Consider the following 14,650-nt stretch of genomic DNA (forward strand, 5'->3'; position numbering starts at 1 on the left):
TCAGTAGTTGTGGCGCACGGGCTTAGTTGCTCCGTGGCATGTGGGATCTTCCTGGACCAGGGCTCGAACCCATGTCCTGCATTGGCAGGCGGATTCTTAACCATTGCGCCACCAGGGAAGACCTATGATTTCATTTTTATGTTTGTCTTTAATCCATCTGGATTTTAAGTTTTGTACATATGAGAAAGAGATCTAATTATAAATATATATTTGTGTGTATATAAACAATTGTCCCAGATCAATTTATTGAGTGGCCAACTGTTTCCCTTCTGATTTGTAATACCTCTTTCATATATAAAGTTTCCCATGTATCTGGATCTGTTTCTGGTTATTTGTCCTACCTTCACCAATTATATATTTTCTTCATTACAATAACTTTATAATAAATCATTATATCTCACAGGGCAATTTCTTCATCGTCTACTTCAAATTCCTCTACTTTATATAAATTTTACCATTAGTTTGTCAACTTCCTTGAAAAACTAGGTTAGGATTTTTTTCTTCACATTGAATACATAGACTAATTTGGAATAATTGACATCTCTGTGAAACTGAGTCTTCTTATTCAAGAACTTGATATATTCTTCTATCTGTGTAATTTTTTTATGTCTTTCAAAGTTTTGTGGTATTAGCTGTGCCTTATATATCTTTTATTAAATAGATTCCTAGGTATTCCATATTTGTTGTTGCTATTGTAAATGAAAGTTTTTGGTCTTTTAAAGATATTTTCTATTTATGTGCCGTATTAAGAAAGCAACTGATTTTTGTACCTTGACCTTTCCTCCAGCAAAAGTTTAGTTCTTTTATTAATAAACTGTCTTTAGAGTCTCTTAGATTTTCTGTATATAGATAATCAACTTATAATAACCGATGACAACTTCGTTTCTTTCCATCCTTATTCCTTACATTTCTTTTTTGTCCTACTTTACCGGCTGGGACCTCAAACACTTTGATGAATAGAACCACTGGTATCATTTTGTAATTTCTGTCTTTAAAGAGTATGTTTCTAAGGATTCATCATAATGTATGTACATGTTTCTATACATTTTTGGTATTTACATTTTATCAGTTTAAGGGTCTGTCTTTTTCCTAGTTTGAACATGAGTGAGTGCTGAATTTTATTAAACGATTTTTCTGCACCTGTCCACATGACCATATGATTTCTCCTTTAACTTGTTATCATAGTAAATTAATGAATATTCTAATGTTTAATCAATCTTGCACTCTTAGAATACACTCAGCTTGGTTATGATGCATTTTAATGATAGATTGCTGGATTTTTGCTCATACTTCATTTAGAGCTTTCACATCTATATCCTTAAATGAGACTGACTTGCAGTTTTCCTTTCCTGTACTGACCTTGTCTCTTTTTAGTATCATACTTACTAGACATATAAAAAGAATTTAGTGTATTCCTGCACACTATTCTCAGAGGCTGTTTATATAAAATGGGGATTACGTGTTCTTTGCTTCGTAGAACTTGCTTATCAAACCTTCTGAGCAATGTTCCATATATTTCATCATATCAAAATTTAAATTATGTAGTTTAAATTTCTGTATCCTTTCGCAGTTTTTTTGGCATTTGAATGATCAGTTATGACAGAAGTGAACCTATCAGTTATGAGAAGTACATTAAAATCTGTCTTTATGATTATGGATTTGTTAATTTCTTTTTATAAGTCTGTCAGTATTTGGCATATTTTTTTGAAACTACCAGAGAGTTCTGATATCTTCCTGGTAAAGCGTTTCATCATAATTTAATTGCTCTCTTTGCTTTAAAGTCTACTTTTGACTGATATTAATACAACTATGCTAGCTTTTTCGAATTGCCTTTGTTTGGTATATTCTCTCACCACTTTTAAATTTTTTTGTTTTCGAGATTTCTAGATTCTTATGTTTCATGTGTGACTCTTGTAAGTGACTTATAGCTGGACTTAAAAAATATTTCTGGGCTTCCCTGGTGGCGCAGTGGTTGAGAGTCCGCCTGCCGATGCAGGGGATGCGAGTTCGTGCCCCGGTCCGGGAAGATCCCACATGCCGCGGAGCGGCTGGGCCCGTGAGCCATGGCCGCTGAGCCTGCGCGTCCGGAGCCTGTGCTCCGCAACGGGAGAGGCCACAACAGTGAGAGGCCTGCGTACCGCAAAAAAAAAAAAAAAAAAAAAAAAATATTTCTATCTGACAAACATTTGTCTCTTAACTGAAAGTTTGTTTCATTAATATTTATAGTGATTACTGATATATTTGGATTTATTTTTACATTACATTGTGCTTTTTACTTATCTTGCTCTGTCTATGCTTTTCTTCCCTACTTCACTGCTTCCTATTGAATAGGTCAAGTTTTTTTTTTTTTTTTTTAAATTCACTCTATTCCTTCTATTTGGACATTTTATTTCCTTTTGGTTTTGGTGGCTTTCCTTTAAAAGATAAACATTCTTGAACTAACAAAGAAAAATTAATTTTCCTGTCTTGAACAATGAAAGGATTTTAGAATTACTTTCTTAGCTCTTTCTTCCAGTTCCTTAATATTCTCTTCAGCTTCAGCCTAATTTGTCATTTAATCCATTCCTTGAATTTTTAAAAATTTCAATTAACTTTTTTTAATTCTAGAAGTTATATTTGATTCTTTAAAAAAATCAGTGTTTTTATTTTTTCATGTTTCTAATTCCTTCTTGTAGATCTTAAATCACTTTAAACACACTTATTTTCTAGTTTCTAGCTGATATTTTAAATAAATGAAATTCTTGAGGGAGGGGTGTCTAATCTCTTCCGGTTTCTGTTGGTTCTCATTTATGGTGGATTGTTTCCTCATATGTTTAAATATTTTTTATTATGAATTTAATTTTACTGTGTCAGATAGTATACATTTGAATCTGGAACATGTATGAGGGCAGGCCCAAAGTCACAAACTCTTAGAGACCCTGTAGAGTTCAGTCAAAGAGAGCTATGCTTACTTCTCACTTTCTTGTGCTAGGGCAGAGACCAACTGAAATCCAATAGGTAACTCCTCACCCTGGCCTAAGCCTTGTTCCCATATGGCCATTAACACTTGGTTATCACAGAATGGATAACATGTCCACCCCTTCACCTCCCCTGCGGGGAGGGGGCCTAGCATTAGCTCTTGGGCTTACTGGTCTGTTTTTGGTTCCCTCTCTTTGGCCTCTGGATATTTCCCTTACTTTATTGGAAGCTTATTTGTACATTTAAAGTTTTTATTATTATTCTAATGTAAACACATTTCTAGGTTTTTTTTCACCAGAGTTTTCAGCTTATATAGATCTCCATATACTGGCAGAAGCAGGAATCCCGAAATTTACTTTAGAAACATGATCTTTGACTCTAAGCCTAGTGAAATAATATATCCACATAATTTCAGGTTATGAAAAGAAACATACCTAAAATCAGTTAATTCCTTTTCCCCAGCTCCTTCTCATTTTAAGTTTACCAGTTTTGCTGTGTTTGTCATTAGAAAGTCCATTTATAAAAGTATAGTTGCAACTCCAGAAGGATTAAAGGTGGAATAACTCAGAATGGATTTGGCTTCTAGAGCCATACAAATTTTTACTGTGTTGATTTATCTTGAAATCAGAGTAAATTTCACAGTTTAGAACTGTAAAACTGTGTACAAAGTGAAAAAATGTTTTCTATACATAAAGGTTGTGAAATAGTGCGAGTGCACACAAAATGCTGAAATGATGCTCTTGCTTTCACACCTCTATGCCTGCTGAATTATTTCTCCCCCTAATACCCCTCCCCTTCCTCTCATCCTTCAGTGCTACCAATTCAAGTTACAACAGCTAATCCCCAGGGGGAGACAGTCCTAGCCCAGTCTCCCCACCTCTTTCCCCTCTGACCCTCTTCCAATTAATCTGACTGCAGTGTAAACCTTTGTGGTTTACTATTGTGCAACTCCCCACGTCTCCTTCGCCCTCCCACCCACCCCTCCCCCCACCCCAATTCAGGGGAACTCCCGTGAACGCAGTGCCACTGGCATTACTCATTCATCCCCATTCAGACTTTCCCCAGCATTTATTAAGGGCTCTCAGCTCCTGCCTCTCACTCTCCTCCGCTCCTTCTCCACTCACTTGAGAGCCTCTTTTCTCGTCCCCTCCCGCCGTCTGTGGGAAGAACTTTGTCTCTTCAGCAATGCATCTCCCTGTGATTCTGTTTTGTGCTCTCTGGTCTGCAGTGTCGGCCGAGAACTCGGATGAATACGAGCTCATGTATGTGAATCTGGACAATGAAATAGACAATGGACTCCATCCCACTGAGGACCGTAAGTTCATTTTAACTGTTTCTCTGCTAACCCTAATTACATATCCGCCTCTTTGGGTCTAAGTATTATACATATATTTTGTAGCCAATTAAGTAAGCAAAAAAATTAGTTTGTTTTGCAAAAGAGAAAAGCATGTTAGGAAAGGGAGAGGTTTCAAAAAGTTACTTCTGTCAGATACATAATGGGTTGAACTGTATGAAATCGCCGATATTCTCGTTTTGAGCTCCATGAATGGCAATTTCATAGAGTTCAACTTCATATAAACTTGCATGGTTTCTGTCATACTCGAGATATTTACATGCTGTTTTTTTGCAGGTATCCTGAAAGGAAAGGGGGGTACTGGGGATGAGTACTTGGGACCACCGAGGGAGGTCGGCATTTTACAAGGCACGCCCGAGGAGGGCCTGGGCGGGTCGGTAACGCGTGTGTGTCCCGTGCTCTAGCTACGCCGTGCGACTGCAGTCGGGAGAACTCCGAGTGGGACAAGCTCTTCATCATGCTGGAGAACTCGCAGATGCGGGAGGGCATGCTGCTGCAGGCCACCGACGACGTCCTCCGGGGTGAGCTGCAGAAGCTGCGGGCCGAGCTGGGCCGGCTGGCGGGCAGCCTGGCGAGGCCGTGCGCGCCGGTGGCCCCCGCCGAGGCCAGGCTGGCCCGGGCGCTGGACGAGCTGCTGCAGGCGAGCCGCGACGCGAGCCGCAGGCTGGCGCGCCTGGAGGAAGCCGGGGCGCTGCAGCCGCAGGAGGAGGCGGGGCGGGCCCTTGGCGCAGTGCTCGAGGAGCTGCGGCAGACGCAGGCCGACCTCCGCGCTGTGCAGGGCTGGGCGGCAGGACGCTGGCTGCCAGCAGGTGAGGACGCTGGGCCGGGCGGGGACCCCCACGCAGCTTCGTTCTCGGAGCCCAAGCTGCGGGAAGCCGAGTCAGCCACCCCTCTCCGGGAGTCTTTAGTGGGAGGAAACACACACACACACACACACACACACCCTTCTGTTTCTCCATGCATGGTCACAGAGCTCGGACACACCATACAAGGCGGGAAAAATGTTTTCAAAAGTAGTCTCCAGTCCCGAGGAACCCAGAGGATAGATGTGCACGTATAATCATCACAGTCTTGAAATAGACGTCAAGGGGCCCCAGACTGACACCCGATCCGACCAGGCGTTACAGGAGCTCTATTGGCCGGTTATAACCGTGACCTCTCTCGGTGTCAGCTTCCCTCCGTTAGGGATTTCCACTTCATCTAATTTTAGCCAGCTTTTCTCTTTGGGGGAGCTCTGGTTCCCCGCGCTATTTCAGGGCCCAGCCTAATTTTTAAGAACGTTTTCCAATCCCTGGGCTGGCCCCTCCTCCATGCCAGGTCCAAACAAAAGACTTGAGGCTGAATCTGATCTCCCAAGGGGTACCCCCAGCCCTCGGGTCTGTGAAATGAGCGCCAGAGTGAGGTCCAGGGTGTGAGGTTTGGAATAAACCAGAGGCTGAGGGATTCAAAGAGAGACAGTAAGACGTAGGAGCCAACTGGTATCCAGGTGGCACCCCAGGAATGTGGAGGATCAGGGTGAAACAGGAGAGAGGCAGTTCAAACCAGATGCAACCTGTCCAAGTCCCATGTAATAATAAGTGAATTTTCAAACACATTGTGGGCCCGAAATAATACATTTTAAAGACGGTTTGAGGAAATAAAGAGTAGATTTGGAGCCAAGTAACACTTCTTTGTAAGTCAAAATTTCTAAGAAATGGTGATGTAACAATTGTGGGTTACGTTAGAAAATCTGTGTCCTATGTCAGAAAATATGACTTACACTTTTCCTGAGCATCTTATGAACAGAAAACCATTACAAAAAGCACCATCCTTTCTTTATGTCCAATAAAGCAACTCTTATTGGATGGGGTAGGAGAAGAATCATGCACGTGTGAGAGCATGTTTCATTTAAAATTGCAGAAACCGTATCAGAATATGAGTCTTTCCTAAATAACTGAGGATTGTCTATCAGTACAGAACATATTTTTAAAAATATTAACTAGGGCTTCAGAGGGGGGAAAATCATAAAATCAAATATATAATAGATCCTCAATGTAAGTGACAAGAAGACAAATTATAATTCTTTAGCTGTTTTAATGGATGAAATTTCTTGTCTTTTGCAAACCATGTAAAATCATTGTACATATCACACCAAGAAAACTGAAGAATTATGCTGTTTCACTTCCACCTCTGCATACTAGTTACAGCAGAAGAGGGATGTATTTCTGAATTCAAAAATGTTAATTTCTTATTATAATACATCCTCTACTAATACTTTTACCCACATGCTTTGATTTCTCCTCTCTTGGTTTCCTGCCAGCTTGGCTCCTAAGGGATTCCTAATCATTCTGTTGTCAGCCTCTTAAGAACCTGGTTTTAATTCTGTTTGGTCTTTGATAATATAATCAGAAAAACCTATTAGTTAAAAGCCATTTCATGAGAGAGTTTCTGACATTTTAAAGACATATCAAGAGCCTCAATCACTGGCCCCCAAAAGAAGCCACAAAAAAACTTGCCAACATGCAGTTCTACTCCATGAACTCATATAACCAGTGCAGCCGACAGGGGAAGCTGGGTCTCTGAGAAGCAATCAAGGAAGGCTTTGGAATGCAATCCTAACTGCCTGGGCTTATTTAAACAGGAAATCAGTTCATGAGATTGTAGTTGGCACCCTCTCTGAACACTACTGAAACATTACAGAGACTATGTCAAATGACCATGCATATGGTGATCTTTTGTTCCATGATCTTTGATTGATTTAAATAACATAGCTAGAAAAGCATGTACCTACCAATTTCATTTGAAAAAAAGAATCAACACCTCATTAAAAATTAATTTTAAAAAATCTTCAGAAGGGCTTCCCTGGTGGCGCAGTGGTTGAGAGTCTGCCTGCCGATGCAGGGGACACGGGTTCGTGCCCCGGTCCGGGAAGATCCCACATGCCGCAGAGCGGCTGGGCCCGTGAGCCATGGCCGCTGAGCCTGCGCGTCCGGAGACTGTGCTCCGCAACAGGAGAGGCCACAACAGTGAGAGACGCGCGTACCGCAAAAAAAAAAAAAAAAACAACTTCAGAAATTCAAATTATTCACTGGAAAAGTTAATACCGAAGTATGACACGACCAATTTTGTGCTTTAGTATGATGGTTATTTTTCTAGGATTTTCTGAACCTCATTATCTTCTCTATTTCTAAAGGATAAGGTCCATCTGCTTAATTTTTTCAGGATGGAGCCTAGCCCTCAGCCACTCATAGGCAGTTAGCTTAGTTTACCACACTTTGCATGGATATTTGGTTCCTGTAAGTTGTCTATTCACCAGTTAGTCTTTAAAAGCTCTGAGAGTTTGCTTTTTAAAGCTATCTTATGGTAAATCTTCTTTAGGTTGTTATAAACTGAATACCTAGCCCTAATTTAGATTTTAAAAAATTCTTTCTTTATATGGTCTTTTATACATATATGAGGTTAGCACAAGGCAGAGCTCACTTGTTAAAGGTTTTAGCACATTATTTCCTAGAGACACCTAAAAGGTCTTCACTTCAGCATCTGCAGCTCCCTGACTGGCCATGTGACCTGGAGATGGACAGAGGTGGGAATTTACTGAGCTCCCAACCCCCAAGTTTGAAACTCTCCTTCTAAGTGCGTATTAGCAGAAATATATACTCTATCCGACCCCATGGAAGAATTCACTCTTCCTTAAAGGTTTTCTGTTACGGCTTACATAGCATTTATAAGCGTGTGGACAGAGTAAGAATTTTTAAGCATATCTTTGGTCCACAGAGCTCTTCTCAACTGCTACATGCTTGTTCTTTACATACTTGCAGAATATTACAAGGAGAATGGAAGAAAGAGCCTTTGACAGATCACTATAAAGCCTGGAGAAATTGTGGGGCTCATCGAAAGCAACACAGCTTACTAGTAGCAAAACAAACTGAATTCCAGCTCTTTTAGCCAAATCCAGGGGTTCTTCTACCATTAAGAGGCAATGCAGTGTGCTGGTTAAGGGGTGTGGCTCCTGCAGCCAGAGTGCCCAAGTTCAAACCCAATTTTACCATTTCTCTGTGTGCCTTCTTTTACATGCTTCTGAATGAGACAGTTGATTTTCCTTATTCCTGTCTTCTTTCCTCTATAGAGATTATACTTGGGCCCCTCAAGTCATAACATATTACTGCATATAGTTTTTAACTGTTGTCATTAAAAGGCCCATCCTAAAATACCTAACTGCCAGAATCATTTCGGAATGAATTTGTATTTTCTTTCATATTCTTCCTTGCTACTCTAGGTTGTGAAACAGCGATTTTATTCCCCATGCGTTCCAAGAAGATTTTTGCAAGTGTGCATCCAGCAACACCAATGAAACTTGAGGCTTTCAGTGCCTGCATTTGGGTCAAAGCCACAGATGTGTTAAACAAAACTGTCCTGTTTTCCTATGGCACAAAGAGGAATCCATATGAGATCCAGCTGTACCTCAGCTATCAGTCCATTGTGCTTGTGGTGGGTGGAGAGGAAAACAGACTGGTCACCGATACTGTGATTTCCCTGGGAACGTGGACCCATCTGTGCAGCACCTGGAATTCAGAGAAAGGGCATGTGGCCTTGTGGGTAAATGGTGACCTGGTGGCCGCCACTGTAGACATGGCCACGGGTCACGTTGTTCCCGAGGGAGGAATCCTGCAGGTTGGCCAAGAAAAGAACGGCTGCTGTGTGGGTGGTGGCTTTGATGAGACATTAGCCTTTTCTGGCAGACTCACGGGCTTCAACATCTGGGATCGTGTTCTCAGCAAGGAAGACATAAGAAAGGCTGGAGGAGCAGAGTCCTGTCACATCCGGGGCAATGTGGTTGGGTGGGCAGTCACAGAGATTCAGCCCCACGGAGGAGCGCAGTACGTTTCTTAAGTGTGGTGAAACTCTACTTAAAGCCAAAGAAAGAAACTCACATTTTAAGCATATGCCACTTGAGAAGGTCTAAAAACCTGAATGCATTATTAAGAACACTTGAGACTAATGAAGGAGAGAGTTGAGATCAATCTTTATTTATCTTGGCAAAATACTGAATAAATAGTTGAAGGGGAGACATTGGAGAAGGCTTTTGGGGATATTGTTACTAGACTTTATGCCATGTGCTTTCAGATTAATGCTGTGTCTTTGTCAGATAAACTCTCAAATAATGAAAAAAGACTGTATGGTTGAACAGAAGGACAATTGTTTTACTTTTCTTTGGCTAATTTTGTTTTGGCCAGAGATGAATTTTACATTGGAAGAATAATAAAATAACATTTGTTGTCCACTGTTCATTGTTATTGGTACATACCTTATTATGAAAAAATGATGATAGAACATATTTATACTACCATGTGACTTAACAAATACAAATGTAGTGTGTGTTATAATCAAATGTCACTTTTTGAGGAGATAGTTATATAAGTTATATTGTAAAATGGTTTTGTATTAATTTTATTGAGACTATTTTTGTAAATCTCTACTGTAAATAAAATATTTTATAAAACTAGTCCATGTCATCTAATTATAAATTTAAAATGTTTGGGAGCAAATCCACACTTTTTAAAATCTAAAGCAGGCAATTAGTCTTCAGATACTAATCTATTATGTAAATAGTAATAGTTACTATTGTTAGAAACAAACTACAGAGTTGTTTTAAGCATTGGTTTCCTATAAATCATAGGCAAGAAATATGATCTTGGCTAAGTCAATTCATCTCTCTGGGTTTTAGTTTTCTCAACTGAGAAATCAAGGAATTGAAGAAATAATGATTCCTTCCAATTTGATGATGCTATGAGCATATACAACTTTCTGTCCCATGTATACAGGGGAAAAAAATATGAATTATATTCAGAGTTCCTCAGATTCACATGATACCTGCAAGAGATGGTTTAGGACTGTTACTGGGGAGATCTAAAAATCTGGAAAAGAAACAATGACTTCTGCCCTTAATACACATCCCATTCTCTTATGCATAAAGGAGAGGACAGTCAAGTCCCTTCATCCTGCAGATGGGGAGATAACTCTCTACCACACTAATGTTCTCCTCCTGTAGAGGCTATGCAAGCAAGGGCTGACAGAAGAACCACAAAGCCACGTCTGAACATCAGTAGGAAATGTGGTAGAGCCACAGTGATGATGTGTCTGCCTAAAGGTAGGACCTGAACAACAGGTCATCTCCTGTTCATGAGGTTTGGAGAAGGGAGCCAGGAGTAATTATCAAACCACATTTTGTAACTAATTAGCCTGGTCCTTAGACAAGTTACTTAACTCCTCTGGAACTTCTCAGTAAAAGGAGGGGGTTAAACTCTTAGTGTCCAGTGCAATTCTATAAATCTAGGGATCTTTGAAGATATACTCATGGTATCAATACAGCTTCACCCTACTCGTGAGACCCACAAAGCCAGGGTGAAGTGTCTCAAAGAAAATCCTTCCCAGTTTTGAGGTCACAGGTCAGTCTCGGACACTTGGAGATTACATAATTCAAGGTTGCAGGCACAGTGGTCATATGCACGTCCCTGTTTAGCCACTGTCTATGACTCTGAATGCTGAGCTGAAGGAGGAAATACTTGACCTAACCTTCAGCAGAGTTAGGCATGCTTTCAATTCCTTTTCACATTTCAGCATGAATTACATCTGTTCAAGAGACCTAAGATGATGCTGGCCAAGAGATATGCAAATTCATATGCTGATAGAGTTAAATGTAAGGGAACTTTTAATTTTTAACAGGAATTACATGTTGAAGGCAGAGAAGAAACAAACTGAAAAAAAGATAGTAACCCTTGAGTTACCAAAGTAGAAATTACATCTGCTACAGCAGTAAATCTGGATAAGTGTGTTCTAGGTACTTCTAATTGTTCCCTGATATCTATTTTCCCTCTTTTCCTAAGTAACAGAATTCTGGTTTTAATGGTATGTATGGCCACTCGGAGTAAAGTCTCTATTTTCCAGCATCAGTTGCAGCTAGATGTGGCCAAATGACTATGTTCTGGCTGATGGTGAAATAACGAATGTGATTCCCTTTCCCTTCCTCCTTCTGACTGATGGGAATATGGTAATCACGGCTGGAATTTCAGCAACCATCTTAGATCAAGAGATTTAGCATAACAATATAGAATAGCTTGGGCCTTTAATATTATGAAGCTGTCTTGCCAGCCCTAGGCTGCCTGTCCCTGCACTTCTTTTATACAACAACAACAAAAAAATACATCTTTATCTTCTTCAATCCACTATTGGTTGACCACTTAATCTAATCCTGATCCAGTAGAGCAATTTTTCTTTTTAATAAAGACCAAGCACTTTATTCCCTCAAACTACTCAGACTACATGTACAAAATACAGTTTACAGTCTCAGGAAGCTGGCTATCTGACTCTTTTCTTTACACTAATAGCATTTAATGAGTTTTAGAATACACAGTGTCAGCAAAAGGAGGAAGTAAGAAATGTGTAAAATAGTGATAAAATAATCTAAAGAGAAATATCAGCGTGATAGCTTAGTGTAGCACATTGGCAAAGAGTTTCACTCACCAGGATGGTTACTGAGGGCATCATTATATTATAGCACAGTAAAAGAATTGTGCAAGATGGCTCAAGTTATTCAGAGGAAAAAAATACATGTATAGCTAATATATAATACATTACATGTACAAAATATAAAATATTATGTATGTGTGGTACAGTGACAAACTGTCCTGGTTTGCCTAGGACCAACCCAGCTTTAGTACTGAAAGTCCCCTGTTCCAGGAAATCCTTCAGTCCTAGGCAAACTGTGACACTTTGTCACTCTGTCACTCTAGTACCTACATATGTATGTAAGTATGTATGTATGTATGTAAGTAGAGCAACTAAGCCCATGTGCCACAACTTCTGAAGCCCGGGCGCCACAACTACTGAAGCCTGCACACCTAGAGCCCGTGCTCCGCAACAAGAGAAGCCACTGCAATGAGAAGCCTGCGCACCGCAACAAAGAGTAGCCCCCACTTGACGCAACTGGAGAAAGCCCACGTGCAGCAATGAAGACCCAACGCAGCCAAAACTAAAGACAGGAAGGAAGGAAGGAAGGGAGGGAGGGAGGGAGGGAGGGAGGAAGGAAGGACGGAAGGAAGGAAGGGCACTCAAAAAGTTAAAAATCTTGGTCAAAGTAATTGTATGTGTTTACTTATACATTCCTGGATTCAGTGAACTTGAAAACTCAGATTGCTGACCCTTGCATTCGGTTTTATAAATCTGGAGTATAGAAGAAAGCTTGCTGGGCTTGGGGTCAGAAACACAACATTCAAATCCTAGCACCATTACCCACTAACTGTAAAATGTCAGGCCTGCTAACTAATCTTTATGAATCTCAAATTAGTCAAGAAACTGGGGATAACAGGACTTACCTACCTTGCTGAAGGGGTATTATGAAAATGATATAACAAGAGATAATGTATCTAAAAATGCTTTATAAACCCTAAAATAAGTTTTGAAATGAAATAGTTATCATAAAAATGTTTTTCAAGTTGTTCCCAGTGGATTAAATAAAAAATAAGCAAACAAACAAAAATACAAACAAATAAATATAAAGATTCCTTTCCATTGTGGGTAAGTTATCCTCAGAGTTCGGCCCATGGATGCTTATAACTGTGCAGGCCTTATTCTACTTCACAGCAACATCTGCTGGTGAAGTCAGGAAGATGCAAACTCTGGCGTGCATCAGATCCAAGACTTGGTTAACGATTCAGAAGAGATTCTTTTCTGATTTAAGATGTGTCTCTATTTCTTGTTCAACGTTTGTATTGACTTTTATAACATTATATTTAATATTTCCCTATATCTACTAATATTCAGGTTGAATATTCTTAATGAGATTACTTTGGTAGTCTGTTTTCTAGAACATTTGATTAATAAATTCTTTCTCAACGACCTGTAATATGGTGAACTTAAAACCTTTTCCTTGAAGAATAACTGTATCATGAATTTTTAATGGCTAAGTATCTTCCCAGAGATTACAAAACTATACAAATGGATGTGATTCTGCCTTTAATATTTTAATATGGGCTTGGTATACGGCAGACACTCAGTGATGACAATAACGATGATGATGATTATGATGATGTGATAAAAAGAAGAATCATGGTAACTGCTGATGAACTGTGGGCCCGGCACTGTGCAAAGTATAGCTGCTTTATCTATTTAAGCCTCACACCCACACTATTTGGTACATATTATCACTGCCACAATAAATGGGAGGTCAATTTTCTATCTCCACTTCTCTGAGACAGCTCACCAATCAGTGGTTTGAACTTTGTCTCACATTGAGAAAGAAATGAGGTGAATTCATCATAATTAACTAGACAGTCTTTTCTAGGCCATTGCCAGGAAGTCAGGAAGGAATCTGGACTCTTGCTGAGACAAGATTACATTTCTTTCCAAAGACTTTCTACTTAAGTTTCAAATCATTTGAGGTCATCTTGTGATTTGTGCCAGAGGACCGTGTAAAAGGTATATTGACAGAGAGGAATATTTCCTTATGACCACTGATTCAGAAACGCAGATGAAAGGACGTCACTGTTTTTAGTTTTGATAGTAGTGGTGTGCATTGCATCAGAGTTCCAGATAAAAATTTGGAAAGGGTTTCCCTATAGGCTCTCAAATAATCCCTTACAGTTGGTGATACCCTCATTTTAGGGATCACCAATAATATTGTCAACTTCCTAGGTGAAAGATATGCTAACTCATGCTGCACTAAGCATTGGTTGTGCTTTTATATTCCAGTACTGGACAGGTTTAACAAAGCATCTTCACATAGCAAAGAATAAGTTTGAAGAATTATTCAGTATCACTGAAAAACAGATCTCCCACTCTGAAAAGGTTCTGATGTTACAAAATATTAAATTGCCCTGATATGATTTAAGCAGAAAACAAATTAATTACCCAAGGGACATCCTTATCTTATCTTTTTAATTCAATGGGAAAGCATTCAACATTTCCTCATTATGATTTTAGATGTAAGTTTTTACAGATATCCTTTATTAGATTAAGGTTGTTCTCTTCTATTGCTAGTTTGCTGAGAGGTTTTGTTTTGTTTTTTTAAATCATGAACAGACTGAATTTTACAAAAGGAAAGGATATATATATATATATATCTTAATTATATACATATATATATTATATCCTCTTAATGTTTCAGGAAGTTCTCCAAAATTCCTAGGTTGCATTCTTTATTTTTTTTTCAATAATGGATACTGAATTTTATGAGATGCTTTTACTGATCAAATAACTTTTTTCCCTTTTAGCTTTTACTGTGGAGAATTACATCTTGAATATTGTCATCCTTGAATTCCTGGGATAACTTTATAAAATGAGGATAACAGGGCTTCCCTGGTG

At 39.4% G+C, this 14,650-nt stretch overlaps 2 protein-coding genes across 3 annotated transcripts in view; one reads left to right on the top strand and one right to left on the bottom strand.

Moving 5' to 3' along the window:
• The window catches only part of VEPH1 (ventricular zone expressed PH domain containing 1), a 219,817-nt gene that overhangs the window by 157,502 nt on the left and 47,665 nt on the right, over positions 1 to 14,650 (bottom strand). The gene's annotated exons all lie outside the window — the stretch shown is intronic.
• Positions 4,008 to 9,794, top strand: PTX3 (pentraxin 3). Its single transcript, XM_059065597.2, has 3 exons — positions 4,008 to 4,273; positions 4,717 to 5,121; positions 8,568 to 9,794. Exons 1-3 carry the CDS (start codon positions 4,144 to 4,146, stop codon positions 9,179 to 9,181), a joined length of 1,149 nt encoding a protein of 382 aa, XP_058921580.1. The 5' UTR covers positions 4,008 to 4,143; the 3' UTR covers positions 9,182 to 9,794.

This window comes from Kogia breviceps, chromosome 5 (genome assembly GCF_026419965.1).
Source record: "Kogia breviceps isolate mKogBre1 chromosome 5, mKogBre1 haplotype 1, whole genome shotgun sequence".
Lineage (NCBI taxonomy): Eukaryota > Metazoa > Chordata > Mammalia > Artiodactyla > Physeteridae > Kogia > Kogia breviceps.

Coding starts and splice junctions, on each gene's coding strand:
- PTX3 (XM_059065597.2), top strand. CDS start 4,144: ATGCATCTCCCTGTGATTCTGTTTTGTGCTCTCTGGTCTGCAGTGTCG. Junction 4,274..4,716: donor ACTCCATCCCACTGAGGACC/GTAAGTTCATTT, acceptor CCCGTGCTCTAG/CTACGCCGTGCGACTGCAGT. Junction 5,122..8,567: donor AGGACGCTGGCTGCCAGCAG/GTGAGGACGCTG, acceptor TTGCTACTCTAG/GTTGTGAAACAGCGATTTTA.